The sequence below is a fragment of the Sarcophilus harrisii genome, chromosome 5, assembly GCF_902635505.1.
Source record: "Sarcophilus harrisii chromosome 5, mSarHar1.11, whole genome shotgun sequence".
Classification (NCBI taxonomy): Eukaryota; Metazoa; Chordata; class Mammalia; order Dasyuromorphia; family Dasyuridae; genus Sarcophilus; species Sarcophilus harrisii.
In genome coordinates this window covers 287,559,868-287,586,661 of record NC_045430.1, presented here as the reverse complement: position 1 = coordinate 287,586,661, position 26,794 = coordinate 287,559,868, and the positions used below count along the sequence as shown (strand labels likewise).

General features: G+C 42.0%; 1 protein-coding gene across 5 annotated transcripts in view; it reads right to left on the bottom strand.

Annotated features, from left to right (window-relative positions):
• SGCE (sarcoglycan epsilon) overlaps window positions 1-26,794 on the bottom strand; it is a 57,321-nt gene that overhangs the window by 26,831 nt on the left and 3,696 nt on the right. For 3 of the 5 annotated variants that reach the window (XM_031940771.1, XM_031940770.1, XM_031940772.1), the window contains exons 2-3: window positions 8,099-8,206; window positions 838-960 (exon numbers count right to left, since the gene is read on the bottom strand). In XM_031940771.1, coding sequence (XP_031796631.1) covers window positions 838-960; window positions 8,099-8,206 — 231 coding nt within the window. The remainder of the gene's footprint in view (window positions 1-837; window positions 961-8,098; window positions 8,207-26,794) is intronic. The other 2 variants (XM_031940774.1, XM_031940773.1) reach the window with 2 other exon arrangements.

Sequence of the window (26,794 nt, the reverse complement as noted above, 5' to 3'; positions counted from 1 at the left end):
TTGGCTTTGAACTTGGTATGCCATCCATCCTTTCTGGGCAGGATGGGAGGCCCGGGTCACCTGAGCAGCCAGTCTCAGTCCCAAAGCCGAGAGGCCCCGACCACTCACAGAAAGAAACCTGCCTTGTGGGCATATCTCCCCATGGAAAAACAAGGCAACGCTGGGGTGGGGGCTGATGCTGGCGACAGGAACAATTCTGGGATGGAAAGTTCTTTGCACTTGACTATCTTCTAATCCCGAGCAAAACACATTTTATGGATTTTTCAACCATGATACTACCATTAAAAATGAATAAAAAAGATGATTTTCTCTTTATTTTAATACGTTTAGTCAGTCGTGTCTACAGACACAATGCAAATACATTCTTATATGTTCATGCATCGTGTGAGTAAATGTTCAAACTCCCTCCTTCTTCTCCCCCCTCCTCAGTCTTTTTACAGTCTTGCTGCTGACTCTAGTAAGTAATGCTCCCAATTGATTCTTTATTGAATCTATTTATCCTAACGTTTGCAGCTTCTCTTTTGTGGTCCTGACCCTGACCTTAACTTTCTCACAAAGAAGAAATTTTATACACATGTTACAAAACTCCAAGTTCTGCAACAACCTTCGTAATGTTTCGCTGGGAAAATGACAACTGCCCAATGATAACCACTCGTAGAGGGCTAAGCTAATGCCGCTGAAGCTAAAAACCATGCCGACAAGTTTTCATCTGCTTCCAGGTCTCCCATCCCAACACTTTGGCCCTGCCTGGAATGCTGGCCCTCTCTCGGGCCCTGGAACACTGAACTGACTCCAGCACCCCACCCACCCCTGCAGAAAGATCAAAGCATCCCGTACCAGGCTTCGGAAACGGGGGAAACTCCCCTTTAAAGTACTCCCGCTCTAAGACATGAACAAAGAGGACTCCAGCAGATGGGTACACGTTCCGGTCAGACTGTACCTTAGAGAGAATGGTGTACACTGAAAAGGAAGGAAAAAGGAGAGACAGAAAAGAGGCAGGTGAGACATGCTGGCTGGAGGGGGGCAGCCGGCCCCAGCCTGGCGCATTCGCTATTTCTGTGCCGGGAACAGATCTGGAGAAATAAAAGCGGCAGGCGGAACATACTGGTTAGTAACATTGTGGCGGCTTTAGAACCAAGCGGGGAGCCAGGCCCCGCCCGGCCTGCAGCAGCTTGGGCATCCCTGGCCAGAGGCTACCACGCAGCCCCAAGCAGGAGGAGACAGACGTCAGAGACCAAGGGATACATGTGTAGCAACTCGACACATTTGTATTTAGCAGGGAACTGAACACACTTGCCTCTAGCAGCAAAATGGACACATTTGTATCTCGCAATGAACTTGACACACTTGTATCTAGCAGTGAACTGGACACGTTTGTATCTAGCAGCAGGGCCCAACCCTTTAGTCCAGGGAGAGAAACTGCCCTCATCTCTTCAGTCAGGCAGCATAGGAATTGTTACTCGTTCCTATTCTCTTCAGCCTTTGAAGGCTTCCAAAGCATTTCCTTAGGGGGAAATCTGACCAGCTCTTGCACTGAGATCAGTCAAAGTCACTGACCCTAGTGAGAAACAGCAAGAGATCCAGGGTGGGAGCCCCAGTTCTCCAGTGGTCCATGCCCCACCGTGTCTCAGGAGGTAAAGAATCCCACCTAGACTACAGCCAGGCTTTTCAATCCTCAAGAGCAAAGAGGCAGAACCCAATACGTCACTGAGCCAAAATAAGGGCCGTGTTTGCAAAGGAAGCAGAAACCCCAGGGAGAGCCATGGAACCACGTCTGCAGGCACCAGCCCACGGATGTTCCCTTGCCATAGGACTTTGCACTTGCTCAGTTGTGCCAAGAAACAAAGCCTGCTGCCTTTCTGTTGTTTCCTGGCCAGAATGCAGCATTCTTTTCAACACCACGGTCTTCAAAGAGCCCAGATGACCAGTCAGCAAAAGGCAAAGGAGAGCTGCCTGGTGGGCGAGAGCAGGACCTTGGGGGAGCTGTCCCTCCCCTGCCTCTCCCTGGGAGGGAAGTCTGAGATGGCCACTCTTGCCAAAAAGTGAAATAAAATAAAAACTCCTTGGCTCTTAGCTGTGACTCTGACTATGACCTTACTCTGCAGGGAGGTGGGGGGAAAGGGGTAAAAAAGGCTGTCGGGGTCAATCCCATCACCACCACATGCCCCAGGTTCACTGGCACCACTGGCACCACCACTGCCCCAGGTACTACTGCCTAGTAGCTCCATGTTTAGCTATTCTGGGAAAATAAACTCAGACATCCAGGAAACAATAAATCAAGCTCCCCCCACCCCCAATCTTTTCTTTACTCCCTTGTAAACTGTTTTTTTTATTCCCTGCTGAGCATCTTTTTTTATTTTATTCTTCTCCCCCCCCACCTCTAAGCAGGCTATAGTTAAGATATATTTATGTATGCTTATGTAGATATATACATACACATAGATACACATGCATCCTCCCACATACACACGTGCATATCTTTCCAAGAGATCCAGGGATTCCGGCTATCCCTGCTGACTCTTGGCTTTAACTCTGCTCCTGCTTTGCCTTGCTATTACTTAATAGCATAGATTCCTCCCTTGTCTTCTTCCCTCACCCTTTACTTCCCCATCTGTCCATTCTTCCCTCCTTATTTCTTTATAGACTTTGGAGGGTGCTATACCTTTCGTGGTATATATGTAGTGTTCCCTATTTAACCCTTTCCCAATGTGAGCAGGTTTTCAGAACTATGAGCACTCTTCCCAGCTCTAATGCCTCTATTTTCCCTCTGCACCTCATTTGTATAACATAACTACTATTTTTACCATAACTGACCCAATCTTTCTTTTGAGCTTCCTTATTGTTGATGTCAATCTTAACCCTATAGTACATATAAGAAGCATAAACAATTTGTCCAGGTTGAGTTTCTTGAAACTGATCTTTGATATTGGCTCTTATATGTTAAAATTTCTGTTAAGTTTGGCTTTGGTTCACAGGAAGTCCTAAAAATCTGCAAGTATACTGAATGTCTCTTTTTTCCTCATTCAACATTACAGACAATTTTGCTGGACGTGATAGTTTTGGCCACAAGCCTAGTTCTTCTGATTGTCTGTGGATATGATTCCAGGACCTCTTATTGTCTTGTATTGTGGTGGCTGATAAGTCCTGAACAATTCTAATTGTAGCTCCAGCATATTTGAATTATTTTTTCTTGTTTCTTGCAGAATGTTCTCTTTGATCTGAGGGTCTTGAAATTTGGCAATAATATTCCTATGTGTTTTCCACAAAGGATCTCACTGCGACCATGATTGGTGGGTTTTTTCTTTCTACTTTCCCCTCATGCTCTATTGTTCTGGGACAATTTTCTTGCATTATTGCTCACATTATTGTGTCAAAGTCCTTTTTTTAGTCTCAACTTTTAGGAAGTCCAATTAGTCCTTTATTTTCTCTTCTTGATCTGTTCTCCAGATCTATCGTTTTTTCTGATGTTTCACATTGTTCTATTTTTTCATTCTTTATAAACTGTTTTGTTATCTTATAGCTTCACTGGCCTCCCCTTGCCCAATTCTAATTTTCAAAGAATTATTGTCATCTTTGAGACTCTGGATCTCCTTTTCTAGTTGGTTAACATTTTTCCTATAATCTTGTTTTTCTTGGATGGTTTTTAAATTTCTTTTTGGTTTTTCTTCAATGTCTCTCATTTGATTTTTAAATTCTTTTTTAAGTTCCATAAATTTTCTCTGCAAAGGAAGCCATTTCACATTACTCTCTGGGGTAGAAAAAAATTTTTTTTTACTTCAGTATCCTCCTCTGAAGATGAACTCAAGTCTTCCCAGTTCCTATAAGTTTCTATGGTGGGGCTCTTTCTTCTTTGCCAGTTTATTTTTCTTTCTTTCTTTGTAAATAAGAGGTATTAGTGGGGGCAGCTAAGTGGCATAGTGGATAGTGCACCAGCTCTAAAGTCAGGAGGACCTGAGTTCAAAAGTGTCCTCAGACACTTAACACTTCATAGCTGTGACCCTGAGCAAGTCACCCCAATTGCCTCAGGGAAAAAGAAGTATTAGTTTAAGCACCTCTAATCATGAGGTGGGAAGATGGTACCTCTAACTTCATTTGGGCTCCCTTCTCTGACCTGGAACCCCAAACCAAAAGTTCCACCTTCCTACAAGTGTCAGCAGCCTGTAGTCTCCCAGCCTCCTGACCCTGCACTCCCTGTGGACTGGTTCCTTCCCTCCCAGTGAGCTTCTCTGAAGCACAGCTGGGCCTGGCATTCCTAATCAGCTGAGGTTTCCTTGGTTTTACCATGACTCAGACCCTGACTCCACACACAGTCCAGAAGGTGAAAGTTTCTGTGGTTCTGCCTGAGTTCCATCCTTGTATTTCTGTGGAGCTAGTCCAGAGATATTTGCACTTCACACAGATTAATCTTGGGCCCAGGGGCTTGCTTCAAATCTTCTTGTTGCACCAGGAGGACTCCTGTTCTGCCTTCTTGATTTTTCACTCGTTTATATTCGTCCTGAGGGGCAAATTTATTTTATTTGTAGGGAAAATCTGGAGAGCTTGAAATTCACCCATCTATTCTGCCATCTTCCCAGAATCCTCCCAGACACTGCTTCTTAAGGCACACATAAATGCCTTAGGAAAACTGCCCTTAAGGAAAACCTGGAGGTTTGGGTCCCCATTTTCCAGTGATAATTAAGCATCAATAGTATGCAAGGCCCAGCTGCAATGAGGAAGCCTGGGGCATCACTGCTCCAGGACCCCTTGGAGTAGCCTGGGCCAAATGAGTGGAAGACCAAGTAGTTCTTGGTAGCCAGGGGTCTTCATGCCTTCTACCAGTGGATGATTTGCAAGGAAATTCTTTGAGTGTTCTGCTAATTTGACTTTTAGGCCCATTCCCAATATCTCATGTACCTACCCTTGCTAAATATGGACTTCCCCAACACCTCACTGGCCAATGGATTGGAAAACTAGTGACACGTTGGTTTTAGTTGTTGGTTCCTCAAGCAAAGAGAGAGGCTGCAAGCTAGAGTGGAGAGACGGCTGGTCTCGGGTTCAAGAAGACTTGCAGCCAAACTCTGTCCAGATAAGCTTGAACCTGTCCCTCCTACTCATCAAGTTACACAGGCACAATCTTCTCTGTGAATTTCCTTGTGGGGAACTCTTGTTCCCCTTGGGAGTTCCCCCCACGAGTCCAGAACAAAAAGAACAGACTCATGGGTTAGGGAAAAGACTTCAAGGGATCATGACGCCACCCGGGGAACTGCTTCAATTACTTCCAAAGTCTGATCCACATGGGTCAGCTCCCTTCCTCTTCATGTCACTCCAAGAGTTCCCAGTGGCCTGGGGGATCAATGACAAGTTTCCTACCCATGTAGGACACTGTCAGTGTCCCCAGGCTTCTCTGGCTTCCTTCGAGCCCCAACTGAAATCCTATCTGCTGCAAATCTTCCTGATTCCCTTTATTTGAGGACCTTTCCTCTGTTTCTCCCATTAGACTGTAAATTCCTCGAGAACCGGGATCATCTTTCTGCTTTCCTTTCTGTCCCCAGGACACAGCCTAATATATAGGAGTCAATTAATAAATGTTTACTGACTGACTGACACATACCCTCATTTTACAGATGAGGAAACTGAGGCAAAATGGGTTTAAGTGACTTGCCCAGTATCATACAGCTAGTAGTAGGCAGACGCAGCAAATTCATTGGAATAAAAATAACTACAACAACCCACAATCCTCCTAACCCAAGGGGGAAATCCACAACACAACCCAAAATAGAAATGGAAAGACTCCAAACAGAATCCCCATCTGTGTCTGCAGGCTCATGATAGAATGGCAGCTCCTTTACAATGATGGCTCAAGGCCAACCTACCTCTTTCTTCTTCTTTTAATTCAAGGCCTGAAAGAACTCTCCAAGCTTGGTCTCAGCCTGGCCCTCCCACACACAGCCTGTCCGGAAGCCCTCCTGCCACGTGGCTCTCACCATCTAGCTCCCCTTCTTGGCTCCACTCTGGTCCAGGGTCTCATCCCCAACAGCAGTTTATTGGAGCCACCTCCACACTTTTCCTTCTTCCATCCATTCTTCTTTCTCATGCATACATATGGCCATTTTAAATCTTATCAACTGAAAGGTTCCTCCTGGATTACCTGTAGATCAGGAAATACTAACTATGGTGGATCTAAAAATTTAGCAAAGTATCCTAACAGAATTTTGGGCTATCGATGTAGAATCATCAAGAAATCATAAATGATTGCATAATTGGCCCAGATCAAGATTCAAGTTAATACATATGAATACCAAATCCTGTTTGACAACTTTGCAAGAATAAATGTTGAAAACTATTTTGAATAAAAAGTTATTCTTTAAAAAATAAAAAAGTGAACAGCACAGGATGGAGGAGATCCATCTAAACTTTCCTGTGGTCCCCTCTTTCTTTCCCCTCTTTCTACGCAAAACTCCTTGGAAAATCCACGCCACTCTCTGCCTCCGCTTCCTTCCCAACACTTGCCACTGTGCTAGAAGTACACAGCAGGTGCTTAGTAAATGGGTTCTTGTTCTACAGCTGGGCTTCTGACCTTCCCGTTCACCCAAAACTCCTCTCTCCAGAGCTGCCAATGAGCTCTTCCCCGCTAACTCTTTTCTCAGTCCTGATCGTTCTGGACATCTCTGCAGCAGGCTCCGGCAGCCACGTTTTCCTGACCCATCCCTCTCTTGGTTCTCTGCCAGCTCCTCCACCTTCTCTGCCGGGTCTTCATCTAGATCCCACCAGCTGACTGTGGGTGCCCCCCAACAATCTGTGCTCAGGCCCTCCTCTCTTCCTCCTCTAGCCTATTTTGCTTGATCTTATCAGCTCTCAAGGAATCAACTCTTAACCTGAAGAAGAAGCTTCTCTCATCTCACTGCTCAGCCATAACCCCTCTGCTGATGTATGGGCTCGCATCATGAACTTCCTTTTGGACAGTTTGAACTGGATCTCTCACCAAGTCCGAACCTGAACTCCGTATGTTTTTCCCCAATCCCTGTCCCTTTCCCGCCTTCCCTATAACTGTGGAGGGCACTGCCATCCTCCCAGTTACCCAGACTTGCAACCTAGGGGTCATCTTGATTAGTCCTGCCCCCTTGCCCTTCATACCCAATCTGCTGCCAAGTCTCTCCAACTGTCCTCTTCTCTCCCGTGACCATCTAGCTCAGGCTCTCACCACAAGCCTCCGGGTTGGGGCCGGGACCACGGGTGTCCTTGTCCTCCACTCACCCAGCCAGTGAGCTTCCTAAAGCATCGGTCTGACCATGTTCCTCCTCACCCGACACATACACCCCCTTAACTCCAGGAGCTCCTGCTACTTTCAGGATCAACCAGAAAGTCCTCCGTCCTAATACTGGATTCTGGATTTCAGTGACTCCAGCCTTGCTGTGGCTCACATAGGACACTCCCATCTCTCAGCCCTGTGCTCTTTTCCTGGCTTTGCTTCACATTTTCAATGCTTTCCCTTCCTCACACATCCTCCTGACTTTCTTGTAAACTCCAAAGTCCGCCTTCTCCGCCTTCTCCAGGGAGCCTTTGCTATTCCCCCCCTACTACCCATTCGCTTAATTCCCTCAGCTCTTTATCTTTTCTGATATTCCATTTACACTCTGTCGATTTGGGGTGTGGCCAGTTACTTCCTTTCCCACCAAAATGGATGGCCCTTGCAGGCAGAGATCCCCTCTCCTCGGTATCCCCAGCTGTACCACAGCGCAGAGCACACAGCCACACGCCAAAGCCAGCCTCTCCTGAGGGTTCAGTTCCAGTCTCTTGAGATCATGTCACACTAACTACTTCTAGACAGGCTGAAACGGCACAACTGCAGCATGAAGGCAAGCACATGTTACGTGGAAGTACCGTCAAGGCAAGAGCAGTGGGCGTATGGGGCAAAAGAAGGCAGGAGCTGCAGGATCCAGAAAAAAATAAGATGAAGAACAGAAAGGAGCAGAAGGTTTAGAAGATCAGGAAACAGACGTTCTTTTGTGAGTGACTTACCATTGCTTGAGAAACCAGACACGAAAGGGAGAGCAGGAGGAAAAGTGGAAGCGGACATGTCCCCAAACCCTGACGGGGGCCAAGTCACCACCTAACTCACCGTCGCTCCTCTCAGCAGCCTTTTTTCTGCTGATAATAAAACTGCTGGCTTGTTTCGTCTTCCAGTTCACTGTCCCATGTATGTCATCAGCACTGCTTATTAAAAAAGCTTTTCAGAATAAAACAAATGTACAAAAAAGAACGAATTAATGTTCAGATCAAAGGAGATTTCCACAGATCAAGCACAGTTAGTTGGGACCAGATCCCTCCTAGCCCAACTAGTGTATCTTTACTTTTGCATCAGATTTTGCCGAACAGTTTTCAACATCATCTAGTTTAATGTGGAGATATTAAGTTTCATGATATTTGCCTAAAATTTGTTTTGAAATCTCCTTGTGTTCTTTGCCCAAAGGAGAGCCAAAGTTTCAGGATTCAGATGTGTATATTTTGTGCATACACGTAAAGACTCCAGTCTATGCCAAGAAAACATTCAGCTTGTACACATGTGTAAAAGGCAGACATTTAAACGCCCAAGTATTCTCATTAACCTTCTGGAGGAACTCAAACTATTGCCAATCGGTTCCCTCCACAGGTCCCTACTGAGCAGAGTTGGCCGGTAGCCGGCAGCTTATTTAAAGTCAGTGGTGATTGCCCAGATGAAGCACTTTCTAAGTCTTCATCAGCACTTCCCCAAGACTCCAAGGCTTGCCAAGTGCTTCTCTCACCCCAACCTTGAGAGGCAGATGAGGAGACCGAGGCTCCAAGCCAGTCACCTAGTAAATATCTGAGATCTGCAATTGCGTCTCTCCCTCCCAAATCCAGGGCTTAATTGATAAGCATCTCTACTAGCATTTTTAAAATGAAAAAAGACCAAGAAAGGAATGGGAAAAATCTCCTGGAGAAACACCGCCACAGGAAAACACTCTCTCCCAGGAAGAGAGCCATCTGTCTCCCTGGCAACAAAGACATTCCAAAAGGGGCCGGTACTCTGGCAGAAAACACGGATGTGGCTGCACAGAGGGAGTCGCTCACAACCAGAATCCGCAGCCTCATCTGCAGGGTGTCTCCCTATCCCTGAAACACATGGAAGAAGGAGTTGGTTTGCAGCTATTCCCACAAGTGCTGTGAGGTCAGATCTTTCTCAGCAGAGGCTAGAAGGGATATAATGAATGTCTAACTGCTTTCCTAGAGCCAAGAGGATGAAGGGTGACTCTATGGGAGCTCTGCTGACCTTTCTGGGGATGCATGAGGATGGAGGTTCAATTCTTATGTACATCCATAGTAGGGATGAGTGCCCATTTTTCTTCCCTGAGAAACCCAAATGAAAATCTAACAATCCTGAAACTGATCCAAAGAGCACCCTGAATTCTGTAGGAACTTATAAAACACTTGGATGCAGAGGCTAGATTTCATTTAGATCAAGACAAGGACTCCTGGAGGTTGTAGGATTAGAGTCAATATAACACACAATATAACAGTGATTACTGTGTTCCAGGCACCATATGGGGCCCTGGGGCATCAATGAGAAACACAAAAGGGTCCTGAGGTGCAGAACATGGATCAGCTAAGCCAGAGATGGCTGCTCAGCTGAAGGGCAACCCCTAGTCCCTATGCTGGAAAACCAGTGGGTTTGCTGTGCTTGCCACCATGCTGTGGACCAAGATGGGGATGAGGATCCATCCCTGTTGGCTGGGTTAAAGCCCAGCTTGTCCCTTTTCCTGATCATTGCTGGATATACTTAGAAGATCCTAGTCAGTGATCAAGGATTCAGTCAGAATGGAACAACTGGGGAGACATCCCAGAGATTTTAGGAGTCGGGATTTCTGTAGCATGTTTTTTTTTTTTTTTTTAAGATACCTACAAACAATTTTAGGTGCCTTGATTCTCCCTTTAAAAAATTTTACCTAGACTCTTACATAGAACAAGCTTTATTCGCAGTGATAACTCTCTTTCTTTTGGCCTGAACTTCACAGCAATTCAAACAGATGCCAAAGATCTTTTAAGATAAGGGGAAATTTTTGCCCTTAGAGCCAACTAGAAACATGTCCATGCAGGCTGGTAAGTCCTAGAACAAAGAAATAAGCATTTTACCCCTGTTAACAAAATCTTTGTGATAGACTGATAAAGCTGACTTTATCCTTTGTTAATTTGGAGATTTGTTAGGAATGACCTTGTCGGTGATGAGCTCCCCGACACTTGAAGTGCCTGTCACATGTTGGGCACACTGCACAAGAGATGGTGGGTCAGTGTGGGTTGGATCAGGGATCCCCTGAGGTTCCTTCCACCTCTGAGAGTCTGCGATTCTGTGTCTTCAAATTGCCACAGGTTCTGTATTTTTAGGGTTGAAAACACCCCGAAACATAAAGATTATCTCATTATATTGTAGGGCTTTATGGAGGGAAGCAGGACAACAAATGAAAGGAAGAAGAGGAAAGGAGAGAAAAAAAAATAAGTATTTACTAAGCATGTACTGTGTTCCAGGCACTAGACTAAGCTGTTAAAAAAAAAAAAAAAGTTTCACCATAACCTTCCAAATCTCCATGATAATCCTGCTAGAGAGCACAGGGACTAAAATGGCACCAGAATGACTAGAGACATTTTTCCCCTCAAGTGTCAATATATCTTTGTTCTCCACCCCACCGTTCACAAGATGGATTCTCATCCTATAAGATTAAGATCACCTGAATCCGCAAAGAAGCGGAGGAAATGGAGCTCCCAGAGGAAAGGGCAGTGGCCATTTTGGGGTCTCTGCATGCCTATGGTGACTGGCGCAGAGTCGCCATTTAATACGTGTTTATTGATGCTTGAAATCCACACTTTCGTTTGGTGTGATATGCACACGTATTTAATTGCACGAATACATTTTAGTTTTAGATTGTCTACACTCCCCAATATATTCCTCTCCCTAAGCCCTCCGAGGGGCTTGCCTCCCCCTCCCTTCCGCAAAAACTGAAGAGGAGGGGGGAACTTCCATTTAGCTAAACTAACCAAGCTGCTGGCAACAGCCTGACATGAGGTGCAGCGTTGCCATGGTCCCCGACCTCTGCAAAGCGGAAGGAGGGGCCTCTCCATCTAGTCTCTGGGCAGAACTGGGAGATTTTCATCTTGCAGCATTCAGCCTCGGCCCCTCCACCACAACTAACGCAGCTAGTTCCTGATCGATGGGCAACTGCTCCACCAGCCCCTCGTTTGAAATAAAGCTTTCCCACTGAGATGGGGCGAACCAGGCCCGGCCCACACAGAACATGGCTCTCCTGCCCTGGGGAATCACAATAAACTGGCCAGGGGAGGACTGATTTTCCAAAGCAGGCAGAATAACATGTGGGGGTAAGGGGGTTCATATTAAATACAGCTGCTAAGCTAGACTGGCCCTTTAAGATAATGGAGCTGTTTAGTAAAGGCACCCAAAACCGTCTTTGTAAAGGAAGATATTGTCGAATGATGTGGGAGATTGCCACTACTGGGGGTGAACCTCTCAATTCCTAAGAAAAGGGGAAAAAAATCTTTGTTTTAATTCTGTCTCTGTGTCTTTGTCTGTCTCTGTCTCTCTCTTCTCTCCTCTCTCCTTTCTCTCTCTCCTCGCTCTCTCTCTCTTTCTCTCTCTCTCTTCTCTCCTCTCCCCTCTCCTTTCTTTCTCTCTCTCTTTCTCTTTGTCTCTCTCTCTCTCTCACACACACACACACATACACACACACACACACACACACACACAATGTTTGTATGAAGACATGCAGCTTTCAGGTGGTGTTTGGACACTTAGAGAGGGGAAACAATCTGTGGGGTAAAAGCCCTCCCCTCTAAAGTTATGGTGACCAGCACGTGTAGGAAAAGAGGCAAAGAGAGATCTTGGATTCATCAGAAAAGTATGAGCAGAGAGAAGCAAAGATGGGGAGGACCAAGCAGGGGACTTCAAAGCTGCAAAGCACGGAGTTGCTGTTGTTGTTCAGTGATGTAACTCTTTGTAACTCCATTTAGGGTTTTCTTGGCAAAGACACTGGAGTGATTTGCTATTTCCTTCTGCAGCTAATTTTACAGATAAGGAAACTGAGGCAAACAGGGTGAAGTGACTTGTCTAGACTCACACATCTAGGAAGTGTCTGACATCTGATAAGGACTCCAGGAGATAAGTCTTCCTGACTCCAGAAGTTCTAAGCATGACAGTATATCAGCTCATTTACATATATCACTTATCATTAGAGAAGATAAGACTTTTTTCTTCTCCTGAGGCAATTGGGGTTCAGTGACTTGCCCAGGGTGCCACAGCTAGGAAGTGTCTGAAATCAGATTTGAACTCAGGTCCTCCTGATTTCAGGGCTGGTGCTCTATCCACTGCACTACCCAGTTGCCCCACAGATAAAACTTTTTAAATGAGAATCAACATTTGGTGACCAAAGCATGATTAAAGAGCATCCTTCAAAGGGATGGTTAATGAAAGAACCTGAAAGGTTCCCAGGAGGGAAGGGACGGGGCCCAGGGTGCCTGCGCCAACTCTTCCCCTCCAGGTCCTGGCGCTGGAGAGAGCAGTAGCTCTCTCTGCCGCCATCCCGGCCACTTTGCAGGCAGTTTTGAAGAGTCGGCCCGTGCTCCGGTCTAATTGGACAAGGCGGATCTTGGCAAGCAAGGAGCTGGCCCATCTGGGCGCACTGTCCAGAGAGGGCCATTTGGGTGAGCCTGGCAGTGGCCCAGCTTAGAGAGAACTGACAGCCTCCTAAAGAGCTAATGGTTCCCAAATGCCTTTTAAAGGGGATTATCAATGAAAGAGCTTAAAAACTATTTAGATTAGAGAAGAAAAAGCATTGCTTCTGGCATCCCCCAAAACCAGCGAAAGAGGTTCTGGAGGCAAGGGTGAACTGAGGAGGACTGTGAAGGGCAGAAGTTTCTGAGTGGACCTGACTCGCAAAAGCCTTGGGTTCCGAGTTGGCCCAACACCAAGATTTTCCTCTCCTCGGTGCTTCCCTGAACATTTCTCTCCCCTTAGCTACTGTCTGCCCTAGTGGAAAAGAGTGATTGAGGTTCATAAGTATACTAAGATGTATTATTAGGTGTTAATTTAATAGATTAGCATCTATGGTCCTTTTTTTTTTTTTTAACTTTAAAAGTTTTACTACCGGCTGTGTAAGGTGAGTGGCTGATTGTATAGTTAGAAATGCATCAGGCTAGCCTGATGAGTCAATAAAGTACATCATCTCTCCACCAAGTTGCACCTAAGATGCTGAGAAAGTGTGAATGTAAGTGTTTTTTGGGGGAGGGTCCATCTCTGGGACCCCAGACCCTAAGTGAAGAGCAGGCAAAGAAGCTCAGCTCGGAAAACGGGGCGTTTGTCATCCCTTGTGACACCGTGGAGTGCTCATACTCTTTCTGGTCTGGTTCCACGCTTTCTTGCTGCGCATTGGATATATGATCACAGGTGTGGAGCTGGAAGGAACAACCCCACCATTTTACAGATGAGGAAACTGAGGCTGAGAGTGTTTATAGAGTTAATAAGAAGAACTAGGAATGGAACACAAATCTCTTGGCTCCAAAGTCTGAGCTCCAAAATCACTTTAAAAACCCACACAATAAATTAATATAAAACCATAAATCAAATACAAAATATAAATATTAGCTATTATGATTAGCATAACAAAACACCCTTTTCCCTAAGTATTAAACTAATTGAGAAAGGAGGGCGGGAAAAGACTAAGCATTTCTATACGACATATACTGTACCATAAACACTGCGTCAAGGATTTTACAAATAGGATCTCATTTGATCCAACAACCCTAAGAGAAGGGTTTGTCAGTTGAGAAAACTAAAGCAGGTGGAAGTGACTTGCCAAAGGTCACACACACAAGCTTTTCCCTACCCGAAGTCCCATGTTTACAAAATTATTTTTTGAACCGTAAAACTTTATATTTATTCCTGCCAGTTTTTGCAGTTTTATTTAGGCCATCCATGGATTCTATCTGTTTCAAAATAACAAACATTCATTCAGTCTTTAAGACTATCTAACCTCAGTACTGTACCCAATCCAATGAGGGAGCAGGGTCAGCGCCTAGAGGGGAGGGGAGGGCACCTGCCAGGGTGAGAGGGAGCAAGTCAGCAGAGAGGGGTGCGGTCAGGACCATAGATTACACATGGCCAGCGAGTCAAGGATGATCCTTTGGGCCAGGGATACTGGATGTCAGAGCTGACAAGACCAGGTGAGCAAGCCTCAAATACAAGATACAAGAGGGCCCAGGTTAGAGACAGGCCAGACATCGAGTCATCTTCTGAAGCCGAAGCCCAGTACAGCCACAGTGTGCCCTGCACCCAGTCCTGGACAACCATTTCCAAAAGGGGAAGAGTCTGCCTCGATGGCTCTGAAGCTCCCTCTACAGCCCCTACACCAACCATTCAGCTATCCCTATCAAGGCAGGGCCTGGAGTTCCAGGGCACAAATCAGAAGGAAATGGTCCCTGCCCTCACACACTCTTTGGGGGAGCTGGATGTATACACCCAAAGCAACAGGAGAAATCATTTCTAGAAGATACAGAGTAACTTCAGGATGTCAGAAAGCTTTCAGAGCTGAGCTCCGGAGGGAAACTAAGGACTCTGTGAGGTGAGCAGGGCGGCACTCTGGTGCTGGTGTGATTCCCAGGTGATACAATTCAGCATCGAATGCCCTTTACCCTAAGGCTTTTCATGGCAAGGTCTCTCCAAAGACTCCATGGGCCATTGTGACATGGTTTGGGTCCTTAGCACAGGGACATCTGGGCCCAGAGATACTGTCTGGAGCAGGAGGGGAGCCCTGTAGATAGGAGTATCACTCCATGGCTGGATGAAGGAACAGGGCTTTGTGGGAAGAGAGGAGAGACAATGGGAGAGCAATGATGGGAGAGAAGGGGAAGGCTCAGAGACCGAACTGCAGGTTTCTCCTCATGTCCAACTGAACAAAAGGGCTGATTTGAAATGTGAAGTTTGGCTGTGCAGACCCCTTGATCCAGCAGTGTTACTACTGGGCTTATATCCCAAAGAGATCTCAAAGGAGGGAAAGGGACCACATGTGCAAAATGTTTGTGGTGGCCCATTAATAGTGCCGAGAAACTGAGTGGATGCCCATCAGTTGGAGAATGGCTGAATATATTGAAGTATATGAATGTTATGGAATATTACTGTTCTATAAGAAATGACCAGCAGGAAGATTTCAGAAAGGCCTGGAGAGACTGACAGGAACTGATGTGAAGTGAAGTGAGCAGAACCAGGAGATCATTATACACTTCAACAAGATTATATGATGATCAATTCTGATGGATGTGGCTCTCTTCACCAGTGAGATGATTCAAACCAGGTCCAATTATTCAGTGATGAAGAGACATCTACACCCAGAGAGAGAACCATGGGAACCGAGTGTAGACCACAGAAGAGCATTTTCGCTCTTTTTGTTGCTTGCATTTTACTTTGCTTCTTTTTTTTTCTTATGCAGTGCAATAATTGTACACATATGGATACATATAATGGATTTAACATATTTCTACCATATTTAACATATATTGGACTACTTGTCATCTAGGGGAGGGCAGGGGGGAAGAGGGAGGAAATTGGAGCACAGGGTTTTGCAAGGGCTAATGTCAAAGAATTGTCCACTGTTTTGAAAAATAAAAAGCTTCAATTAAAAAAAAAAGTGGAGTGTGGGGAAGTTACCTATACCACCAAGCACTGCTTGTCCAGTCCCCCAGCCTATCTGTGAAGAAATGAGGTCCTCCGACTCCACGGCCGGCCTTTAGAAACTAGCCCCAAGACTGCCTGCTCTCCTCTGAAGAGACACTTTTAGAATTCCTAATTTCTAACAAATCCCATTTTCTTCTGTTCTTTGGGGCTGGTGGGTATTTGGTTGGTATTGTCATTATTAATGGAAGTGAAGGCAACAATTAAATACAATTCTATGACAAAGAAACTCTGGGCCTTGTGGGATTTTAAAAAGATGTATTGAATTGAAAACCCCCTCAAAATTCTCCAAGACTTAATTGTATGATCCATGGAATGGTACTTCTATAAGTTTCAAGTGAAGAGTATTAACAGATTATAATATCTGTAATAGATGAGAAAGGCTGGCAAGAACATTGAGTATACTTACATGCTCTCCCATTGAGGCACACAAATTAGGAGCTCCAAGACTCATAAGTGCATAGTATGCTTCCTTCATTCAAATGATACTTTAATAATTCTAACAAGGAACCCTGATACACTACTTAAAGTCTGCAAAGCACTTCATATCTATTAGCAAGGTCAAAGGAAAGACTTGTCCAGAGTCATATGGCCAAGAAGAGTCTAGGGCAAGATTGAAACTCTGCTCTTTCTGACTCCAGGCCCAGCTCTTTGTCCACTGTGGCTGCTCAGCAGCCTTCAACTGTTCAAAAGTATAAGAAAACTCATTTTCGAAAGGACAATTTTTTTTTGAAAAGCTGACACTCAATTAGACATCAGCTGGAAGGTGCCATGAAACCATGAGATGCTTCTTTCTTGAGAACATCCTACCCACCCAGAGACTCCTGCTACATCTCTGGAGACCAGGCAATGATCTTTGGATGACCACACAATAAATCAATCCTGCCGCCATGAAGTGAATCCTAATCCCATTCAAGTTTGTCAAAGCTCTGGAAGAAGGGACCAAATGGCCCCAGACCTAAAGGCCTAAAAAGCACATACACACAAGAGTCTCTGTTAGTCTGTTCCTTTGGATGAGATTTGGGAAACTGATCTGAGCAGGCTAAATGCTACCAGGGAAAGTGGAGAGGGGTCCTTCTTCAGGCTACCCTTGGCTTTTATATAACAAAAGAACTTACTTAAAGGATCACATTCATTGTCAAGAAAAGAAAAAGTGAGGATGCTGGGAAGATCTGCAGAACAGATCAGAAAATTCTAAGCTCTCCAGATCTCTCCCCCCTAAACAAGACAAAATTGTGTCTCAAAGCAAATATGAGCAATTAAAAACAAATTGGGATTGGGGCAGAACAGTGATCTTCATGGTACAACTGGAGATCTAAAAAAAGATACCAGGGCAGAGGTTTGGCCCCAGTGAGATGTTAACACCTCCAGGCCAGTTCTTCCAAAATAGCAAACAGTGAATCCTGGGGATGACTGGGTTGGGAGACAGCCTCAGCCTCAACCACAGGAACCTTCACTTCCTAGAAAGTGCAGAGAATCAGGTGTCTGAGTCTGAGAAGATTGAGGGAAGTTCTGCTGATAAGAAATACCAGGCCTACCTGTACTGCTAAGATGGGAAACTGGGCAAGAAGAAACCGGCAAAGACTGGTGAGTGCAGAGGCAGTGGGACAGGAATGCTGCTGACTGAAGGCACTTATAGGAGGTAGAGCTCTTGGTTTGGGGTTCTAGGATGGAAGGAAGAACTATAGAAAGACCTGAGCCGGAGGCACATCTACCACACCTAGTAGATTATTATCTAGGACTAGAGATGATTATAATAACAAGCTGCTATTTAAAAAAAAAAAAAGCAAGCAAAAGAGAAAAAGCCCAATTATGGAAAGTTATTTTGGGGGGACTGGGATTCATCCTCAAAGGAAAATACTAAAGTAATAAAAGCCTCTCCTACCCAAAAGAGTAACACCAAATGGTCTGTCCAAAAAGAATTCATAGAAGAACTCAAAAAAGAGTTTAAAAATCAAACGAGAGAGATTGAGGAAATTTTTTTTTAAATAAGAACAATTTTAGAAAAAAAAAAAAAGATTATGTAAAGAAAGTCAACCAAGTGCAAAAGGAGATCCAGAATCTTAAGAAAACAACTTTGGGCAAGGGGAAGTCAGAGAAGTTATGAGAAGCCAAGAAACAATAAAATTATAAAGAATGAAAAATAGAAGAGAATTCAAAGCATCTCATAAGAAACACAACTCATGGAAAACAGATCAAAAAGAGAAAAACCTAAGAATAACCAGACTACTTGGAGGCTATGATCAAAAAAAAAAAAAAGAATCTTGATACAATAATGCAAGAAATAATTAAAGATAATTGTCTTGAAGTGTTAGAACAAGAGGGGAAAGTAATCACTACCTGAAAGAGATCCTACAAGGAAAACCTAAAGTAACATCATAGCCAAATTCTGAAATCAAGAGGAAAATCAAAGGCAATAAGAAAAAAAAACCAATTCAAATATGTCAGAGCCACAATTAAAATCATACAAGACCTAGCAGTGGCTATAATAAAAGACTACAGATCTTGGAACACTATATATCAAAGAGCAAAAGACCTGAAGTTGAAGTTGAGAATATCATACTCAATAAAGTTAAGCATAATTCTGAACAAAAAAAATTTTTAATATTCAATGAATTGCCAGACTTTAAGGATTTTGTTGCAAAAAGACCTGTACTTAATAGAAAATTTGATATAAAGATCCAAGAGAAATATAGGGTAAACACCAAAGACTAATTTTAAGGAACTCAATAAGGACAGACTTTAATTTTTATGTACTGAAATGTAAACATATGTCTAAGGTTGTCATTAGTAATTGGGTAGTTTGAAAGAAAGACTGGAATAGAGCTGAGTATCATGTAGGAAAAGGTAAAAAAAATTAATGATTTTATACAAATGAGGTTCAAGAGAAAGAAGTGACACAGAGGAATTAGATGGGAGAGGAGAGCTGGTACTTCTGAAACCCTACTCTCAATGGGAATCAGTTAAATAGGGAACATATAAACATATAGCTAGAAGGATATAAAAATCTTCTAAATTCAGAAAGAAATAAAAGAATAAAGGATAAGAAGGGGAAGATGATAAAAGAGGGGTCTTTAGAGGGAACCCCAATCACATCAGATCTGAGTTAGAGAACAAGATATACATTTAGAAAGGAATAAAAGTGTTCTAAATTTACAAAGAAATAAGAGGGTGGGAGAAAAGAATAAGAGGGGCACAAAAGAGGGTGTAGATTAATAGAAATTGGATAAAGAGGGAACAACATATATATTTGGAAGGCTACAAAAGTCTTCTAAATTCACATAGAAACAAGCGGGCAAAGCAAAAGGGTGAGGGAAGAAGACAAGGGAGGGATCTGGGGGATAGGTTATGTAATAGGAGGACAAAGAAGCAGGTAAGAGTAAAGCAGAAGAGTCAGGAGGGATTGGAAAAAAGATCCACACAAACATAAGGAATAGAATTTATTATGTAAAAAAGGAGGAGTACAATTGATAAATGGTCATAAGATATGAACAGACCATTTTCAGATGAAGAAATTAAAGCCATTTATACTCCTATTTTAAAACGTTCTAAATCACAATTGATTAGAAAAATGCAAATTAAAACAATTCTGAGGGACCACTTCACACCCCTCAAATTGGCTAAAATAACAGGAAAAAATGATAAATTTTGGAGGGGATGTGGGAAAACTAGGACACTAATGTATTGTTGGTAGAGTTGTGAAATGACCCAACCATTCTGGAGAGCAATTTGGAACTATGCTCAAATAGCCATCAAAGTGTGCATACTCTTTGATCCAGCAGTGTCTCTACTGGGCTTATATCCCAAAGACATCATAAAACAGGGGAAAGGACCCACATGTGCTAAAATATTTGTGGCAGCTCTTTTTGTGGTGGCTAGAAACTAGAAACTGAGTGGATGCCCATCAGTGGGAGAATGGCTGAATAAGTGATGGTATATGAATGTTATGGAATATTATTTTTTTAGAAACCATCAGCAGCATGGTTTCAGAGAGGCCAGAAGAGACTTACAGGAACTGATGCTGAGTGAAATGAGCTTTACCAGGAGATCATTGTACACAGTAACAGAAAGATTATGTGCTGATCAACTGTGATGGACTTGGCTTTTTGGCAATGCAGTGATTAAAGGCAATTTCAGTAGACTTGGAATAGTAAATGCCATTTGCATCCAGAGAGAGAACTTTGGAGACTGAATATGGGTTGAAGCATACTATTTTCACCTTTTTGCTTGTTTTTTTTTTTCTTATTTTTTTTCTTTTTAGAGATTTTTCTTGCACAATTGACAAATATAGAAATAGGTTTGAAAGTACTGCACAAATTTAACCTATTTCAGATTACTTGCTGTCTTGGGGAGAAGGTAAGGAAGGGAGGGAAAGAGGAAAATGGTACATGTTTAATATATATCAGATTGCTTGGAGAGGGGGCAGTTAAGGGAAGAGTAAGAAAAATCTTACAAAATTCATGTTGAAAACTAAAAAACAAACAAACAAAAAACCCCAAGGATGACTACATCATGATCTCAGACAAAATTACAGCTAAAATAAATTTAATTAAAAGAGAAAATAGAGAAACTACACTATATGTCAGTCCTATCAATCCATATGGTTTTAGACTATTAAAACAGCTAGAAACTATAAGGTTGAAATATCGCTGTGGTATAGGAAATGATGAGTTGGTGTAATCAGAAAAATATGGAAAGACTTTGAGTTTAAAAAGAAGATATTATCCACCTTCAGAGAAACAGAGGACAAACTGGATGGTATAGTCTTACACAGACATATGAATGTATATGTCTAAATATGTATATATACTCATGTGTGTATTATGTATATGTATTGTATAGATATATATATGTATGTATACATGTTCATTGCAGCTGCCTTGGGGAGGGGAAGATAGGAGAAAAAAGAATCTAGTAAAAAGTACAAAGCAGAGAACAAAAGAAAACCTACAACAAAGCAAAGATGAATAGGTCTGGACACAAGGTATAGTACTTATCATATAGTCTTTCTTGAAATGAAAATGTATTGCTTTATATTTTGAATCTTTCTTACATTCTGTTGTGCACATGGCAATTTTTTTCTTTTCCTAATTTCCTAATTTCCTAAAACTGTATTTCAGTTTGAAATAATTAAGCCAGGCAAATGCCATTAAGGCTGAAAGTTGCTGATCTTAAGAGATGACAATAACCTTTTTTTTTTTTTTTTTTTGAGAAGTTCAGACTCTCCTCCCTTCATGGCAGCTATTAGGAGAAGGCTGAGCTCTGCTGCTGAGAGCAGGTCCCTCTGCTAATTACCAGGGGAGCCGTGGATCTGTCCACCATGAGGTCTAAGACAATGTAGGGAACTCTTAAGATGAAGCTTTGTAAGCAGAACTAGAGATCATTACTGATCACAAAATAGAAAATTTCGATTATACCAAACTGAAAAGTTTTTGTACAAACAAAACTAATGCAGACAAGATTAGAAGGGAAGCAATAAACTGGGAAAATATTTTTACAGTCAAAGATTCTGATAAAGGCCTCATTTCCAAAATATATAGAGAATTAACTCTAATTTATAAAAAATCAAGCCATTCTCCAATTGAAAAATGGTCAAAGGATATGAACAGACAATTCTCAGATGAAGAAATGGAAACTATTTCTAGTCATATGAAAAGATGCTCCAAGTCATTATTAATCAGAGAAATGCAAATTAAGACAACTCTAAGATACCACTACACACCTGTCAGATTGGCTAAGATGACAGGAAAAATAATGATGATTGTTGAGAGGGATGTGGGAAAACTGGGACATTGATGCATTGTTAGTGGAGTTGTGAACGAATCCAACCATTTTGGAGAGTAGTTTGGAACTATGCTCAAAAAGTTATCAAACTGTGCATACCCTTTGATCCAGCAGTGTTACTACTGGGCTTATATCCCAAAGAGATTATAAAGAAGGGAAAGGGACCTGTATGTGCACTGAATGTTTGTGGCAGCCCTTTTTGTAGTGGCTAAAAACTGGAAACTGAATGGATGTCCATCAGTTGGAGAATGGCTTAATAAATTGTGGTATATGAATATTATGGAATATTACTGTTCTGTAAGAAATGACCAACAGGATGATTTCAGAAAGGCCTGGAGAGACTTACACGAACTGATGCTGAGTGAAATGAGCAGGACCAGGAGATCATTATATACTTCAACAACAATACTATATGATGACCAGTTCTGCTGGACCTGGCCATCCTCAGCAACAAGATCAACCAAATCATTTCCAATGGAGCAGTAATGAACTGAACCAGCTACGCCCAGAGAAAGAACTCTGGGAGATGACTAAAAACCATTACATTGAATTCCCAATCCCTATATTTATGCCCACCTGCATTTCTGATTTCCTTCACAAGCTAATTGTACAATATTTCAGAGTCTGATTCTTTTTATACAGCAAGATAATGTTTTGGTCATGTATACTTATTGTGTATCTAATTTATATTTTAATGTATTTAACATCTAATGGTCATCCTGCCATCCTGGGGAGGGGGTGGGGGGTAAGAGGTGAAAAATTGGAACAAGAGGTTTGGCAATTGTTAATGCTGTAAAGTTATCCATGCATATAATCTGTAAATAAAAGGCTATTAAATAAATAAAAAAAAAAAGATGAAACTTTGTAACCCTGCTATGGATGAATGTGGCTGCACTGCTCTGACCTGACCACCACCAAGAGCCACAATTTTCCCAACGGGAAAACACTAATTTTTTTTTTTTGTTTCAACCCCACCTATGAAAGAAAGGCATCTCAGGTCTTCATAAAAAGATCGGGTGATCTGATGGTTATGAAAGCCAGCCTGCCAGCTTTAGAACAAATCAGCTCTTCCGAATCCAGCCTTCTGGATTGGAAACAAAAGGTTCCAATGTTAATGGAAGGATGGGAAGCGGTTTTCTTCAGCTTTCTAATGGGAAAGGGCTTCCTCTATCTTGTAGAATGTAAGCTCCCTGGGTGGTAAACACTGTTTACCATTTTTATCTTTGTACTGCCACCCCCAATTCTTGTACCTAGGAAGTGCCAAATAAAGGAATATTGAGTTTAAAAAGATTATGGGACCTTCACTTAATTTTAGTCAGTCCATTTCCCCGTTTTACTGTAATTCAAGAGGCACCCGATAGAATTGTGGCAATTTCACAGTTGCCACTGTGAACTCTACAGTGTAATGGACTCCACTCCACATGGAATGACTCTTAATGCAAATAAGCCCTCAAAGAGGACAGTGAGCCCCTCCTTTTGATCAGACACCCATTGGTCACTTTATTTCTCCCTTTGCTCACTGATCCAAGGGCAGTCACTGGAAGGGGATGTTCTGGCATCCCCTCAGCAATGACATAAAATGCAGTCACTCGTTCACTGATCGAGGTCCCACCTGTAAAACTGGAAAGCCCTCTCTTTTCCTGGGGCTTTCTTCTCTCCCTTTCCAGCACCACTGCCCATGTTATTTAGTAACAGTAAAAAAAAAAACAAAAAAAAAAAAACCACAGAGTCATAGATGCTTAACATTGTATCAGCTGGGAGAAAGGTCGCAGAGGAATCCCTCTGGGCCTTAGCAAAGCAGGGCAAAGGAGCTGGGGACTAGGTGGAATGCTTCTCACCCGCCAGCTGCCAAGGCCTCTGGGACCACAGATCAATAATTTTGTTCTTTTCAGAATGTAGTTAGCTCGGCACTTCTCACTTCTCAGAAATGTCAATTAACTGCCTTTCTTCAAAACATAAATTAATTGAGTTCCTCTCTGAACGGCAGGAATTCTCAGAATTAATGAGAACTTAGTTAACTTGCTCATGAGGAATGGAAGACTTCAACTAGATCTAGACTTCCATTAGAGAATATTCTCTCCACACCTTAGGCTTCCTTCAAAAGATGAGTTAACTCTCCAAGTCGCTCTCAGACTCTCCGTGAGAGTTATCTCTTGAATTTCCTCACCCTCTTGGAGTGCTACACACAATTCCTGTAAAGATTACAATTAACTCTTAGTCTCTGCACTTTCTTGAAAGCCCAGAAACTACAACCAAAGTCTCTGAGGGAGGGGCTATGGAAGACGGGAGTGTTCAGCATGTTATTAACATTGCTGCCAGCAGTTTTATCCACCCACAGGCTGCCAATCACTGCTTGGGAAGCTTCAATGGAAATGTGTTTTCAGTTATATTCGCTTTTCTCCCACTTGAATTGTGAATTCTCTGTATCCCTAGTACAAATAAAAAAAAAAGGACGTTCATCTGCAAATGTGACACATGACAGATGTCACCCACTCTGGCTTAGTAGAGTGAAACCCTTCCTCAAAATCCTTCCCTCAGAGAATCTCCCAAGCATGCTTGAAACTTAATCACAGATCCCCAGACTTATATGTACCAGGGACCACATGCTAGGTGGAATAGATAGAAAAGAAGGTGGGTTCCTACCTTACATTCTACTGGGAGATGGGGGTATGGAGAGGGAACAAAAGGAGGAAAAGACACATTCACCCAAAAGTGCGTTCAGGCTATTTAAAAACCAACCCAAAATGATGAAGGCAGAGAGGGATAAACCACTAAATCACCGCTGAGATCAAGACAAGCTTCTTGCAGAAGGTGGCACTTGAGCTGATCTCAGATGGTCTGCTGAAGTTCCTAATAGGTGAAAAAGAGGATGGAGAGCATTTTAGGCAGAGAGAGGAACTCCTATGCAAAGAGGAGGTGCTGGGAGATGGAACGCCATCAGTGGGAAACAGCAAGTGAGCAGATATGTTTGGTTCAGACACACCGTGTAAAGGGGGAGTAAAATCTAGTCATCCTGGGGAAACAAGCTGAGACCAGAATATTCAGAGCTTTCAATGCCAAAAAAACTAGAGACTGTGAATCAAAGCATAGGATTTTACTTTTTAGTGTTGTTTGTTTGTTTTTCTTTCTCAAGTTTTTTTTTTTTCCCCCTTTTGGTCTGATTTTTCTTGTACAACATGACAGATACAGAAATTTGTTTAAAAGAATTGCACATATTTAACCTATATCAGAATACTTGCTGTCTTGGGGAAGGGGCAGGTAAAGGAAGGAGAAAAGTTTGGAACACAAAATCTTATAAAAGTCAATGTTGAAAACTATCTTTACATGTATTTGGAAAAATAAAATATGATTGAGGGGGGAAATGAATTATACCTTTACCTAAAGTAATGTACTTAATTCATTGTCATACCAACCAAACTAATTTTAGTTTCATTAATTATAAATAGTAATTTCAAATTAGTATAAATATGTCATAAATAAAATTATATTATAAAATAGCAGAAATTATATTTATATAAAATATATCACCTAATTATAATTTATAAGTAAATTATAAATAAAATATTTATAAAATCATCTATGCAATTATTTTATAGAACTAGAAAAATAATAAAATTCATGTAGAAAAACAAACAGTCCAGAATATTAAGGGAATAATTGAAAACAAATGTGAAGAAAAATGGCCTAGCCGTATCAGATTTCAAACCATATTACAAAGTAGAAATCACCAGACCAATGTTGTATTTTCTAAGAAATACACTGATGGATCAGTGGACTAGATCAGGTAATCAATGTATAGTGGTAAAAGATTTCATAATAATTTAGAGTTTGATAAACCAAAAGACTCCAGCATTAGAGGTAAGAGCTCACTATTCAATAAAAGCTGCTGGAGAAAAGTGGAAAACAATGGGACAGAAACTAGACATAGACCAACATATCTTGTGCCATTTGCCAAGATAAAGTAAAAATGTATATAAGATTTAGATTGTTGAGGTTGTTAGGATGATAGCATAAGCAAATTAGGTAAGTATGGAATCATTTACTCCTCAGATCTATGAAGAAGGGAAGAGTTTATGACCAAACAAGACATAGAGAGTCTGATCATGGAAAATAAAATGGATAGGTTTGATTACATGAAATTTAAAAAGCTTTTACATAAACAAAACCAAAACAGTCAAAATTTGAAGGAAAGCAGGAAACTGGAGGGAAATTTTGTAGCGAGTTTTTCTGATAAAAGCCTAATTTCTCAAATCTATTGGGAAGTGAATGACATTTATAAAAATAAGAGCTATTTCCCAACTGTTTAATGGTCAAAGGATCTGAACACGAAATTTTCAAAAGAAGGAATCAAAACTATCTATAGTTATATGAAAAATGTTCCAAATAACCAATAATTAGACAAATATAAATTCAAACAACTCTAAGGTACCGCTTCATATCCATCATATTGGCCAACATGACAAAAAGAAAAATGGCAAATGCTGAGAAGAAGGATGTGGGAAAGAAAATATGGACATTAATGCACTGTTGGTAAAGTTGTGATCTGATCCAACCATTCTGGGAAGCAGTTTAAACTATGCTCAAGTTTAAGGACTTACGCATAGGACTGTGGCCATAGGACACCCCAGAGATGGAGATCAAGGGCAGAGGGATCATCCCTGTGGACTTCACCCGAATGAGGGGATGTCAGGATGTATGCTGAAAGGACTACAAAAATGTATGTGCACTTTGATCCAGCAATACCCTTCTTGACTTGTATCTCAAACAGATAAAAGAAAAAAAAAGGATACAAAAATACAAAAATATTTATAGCACGAATTTCGTGGTGGGAAAGAATTGGAAACTCATCAATGAGACAATGACTGAACAAGTATATGATTGTAATATTTGATGTGATATTTATTATTGTGCTGTAAAAAAAAAATCTGAGAGGTATGGTTTCAGAAAAATCAGGGAAGATCTGTATAAACTGATGCAAAGTGAATTGAACCAGAAAAACATAGTACACAATAACAGCAACATTGTAATGATAATCAACTGTGAATGACTCAAGATACTCTGATCGATACAATTATCTAAGGTATTTCCAAAAGACCCATGATGAAAAATACTATCCACTTCCAAAGACACAATTGATGAAATCTGAGGGCAGATTGAAGCATACCTTTTTCACTTTCTTTATTTTTCTTGCCTTTTTTTCCCCAACATGGCTAATACATAAATAGATTTTCCATTTTTTCACTTGTATAATGTGAACCATCTTGCTTGCCTTATCCATGGGTGAGA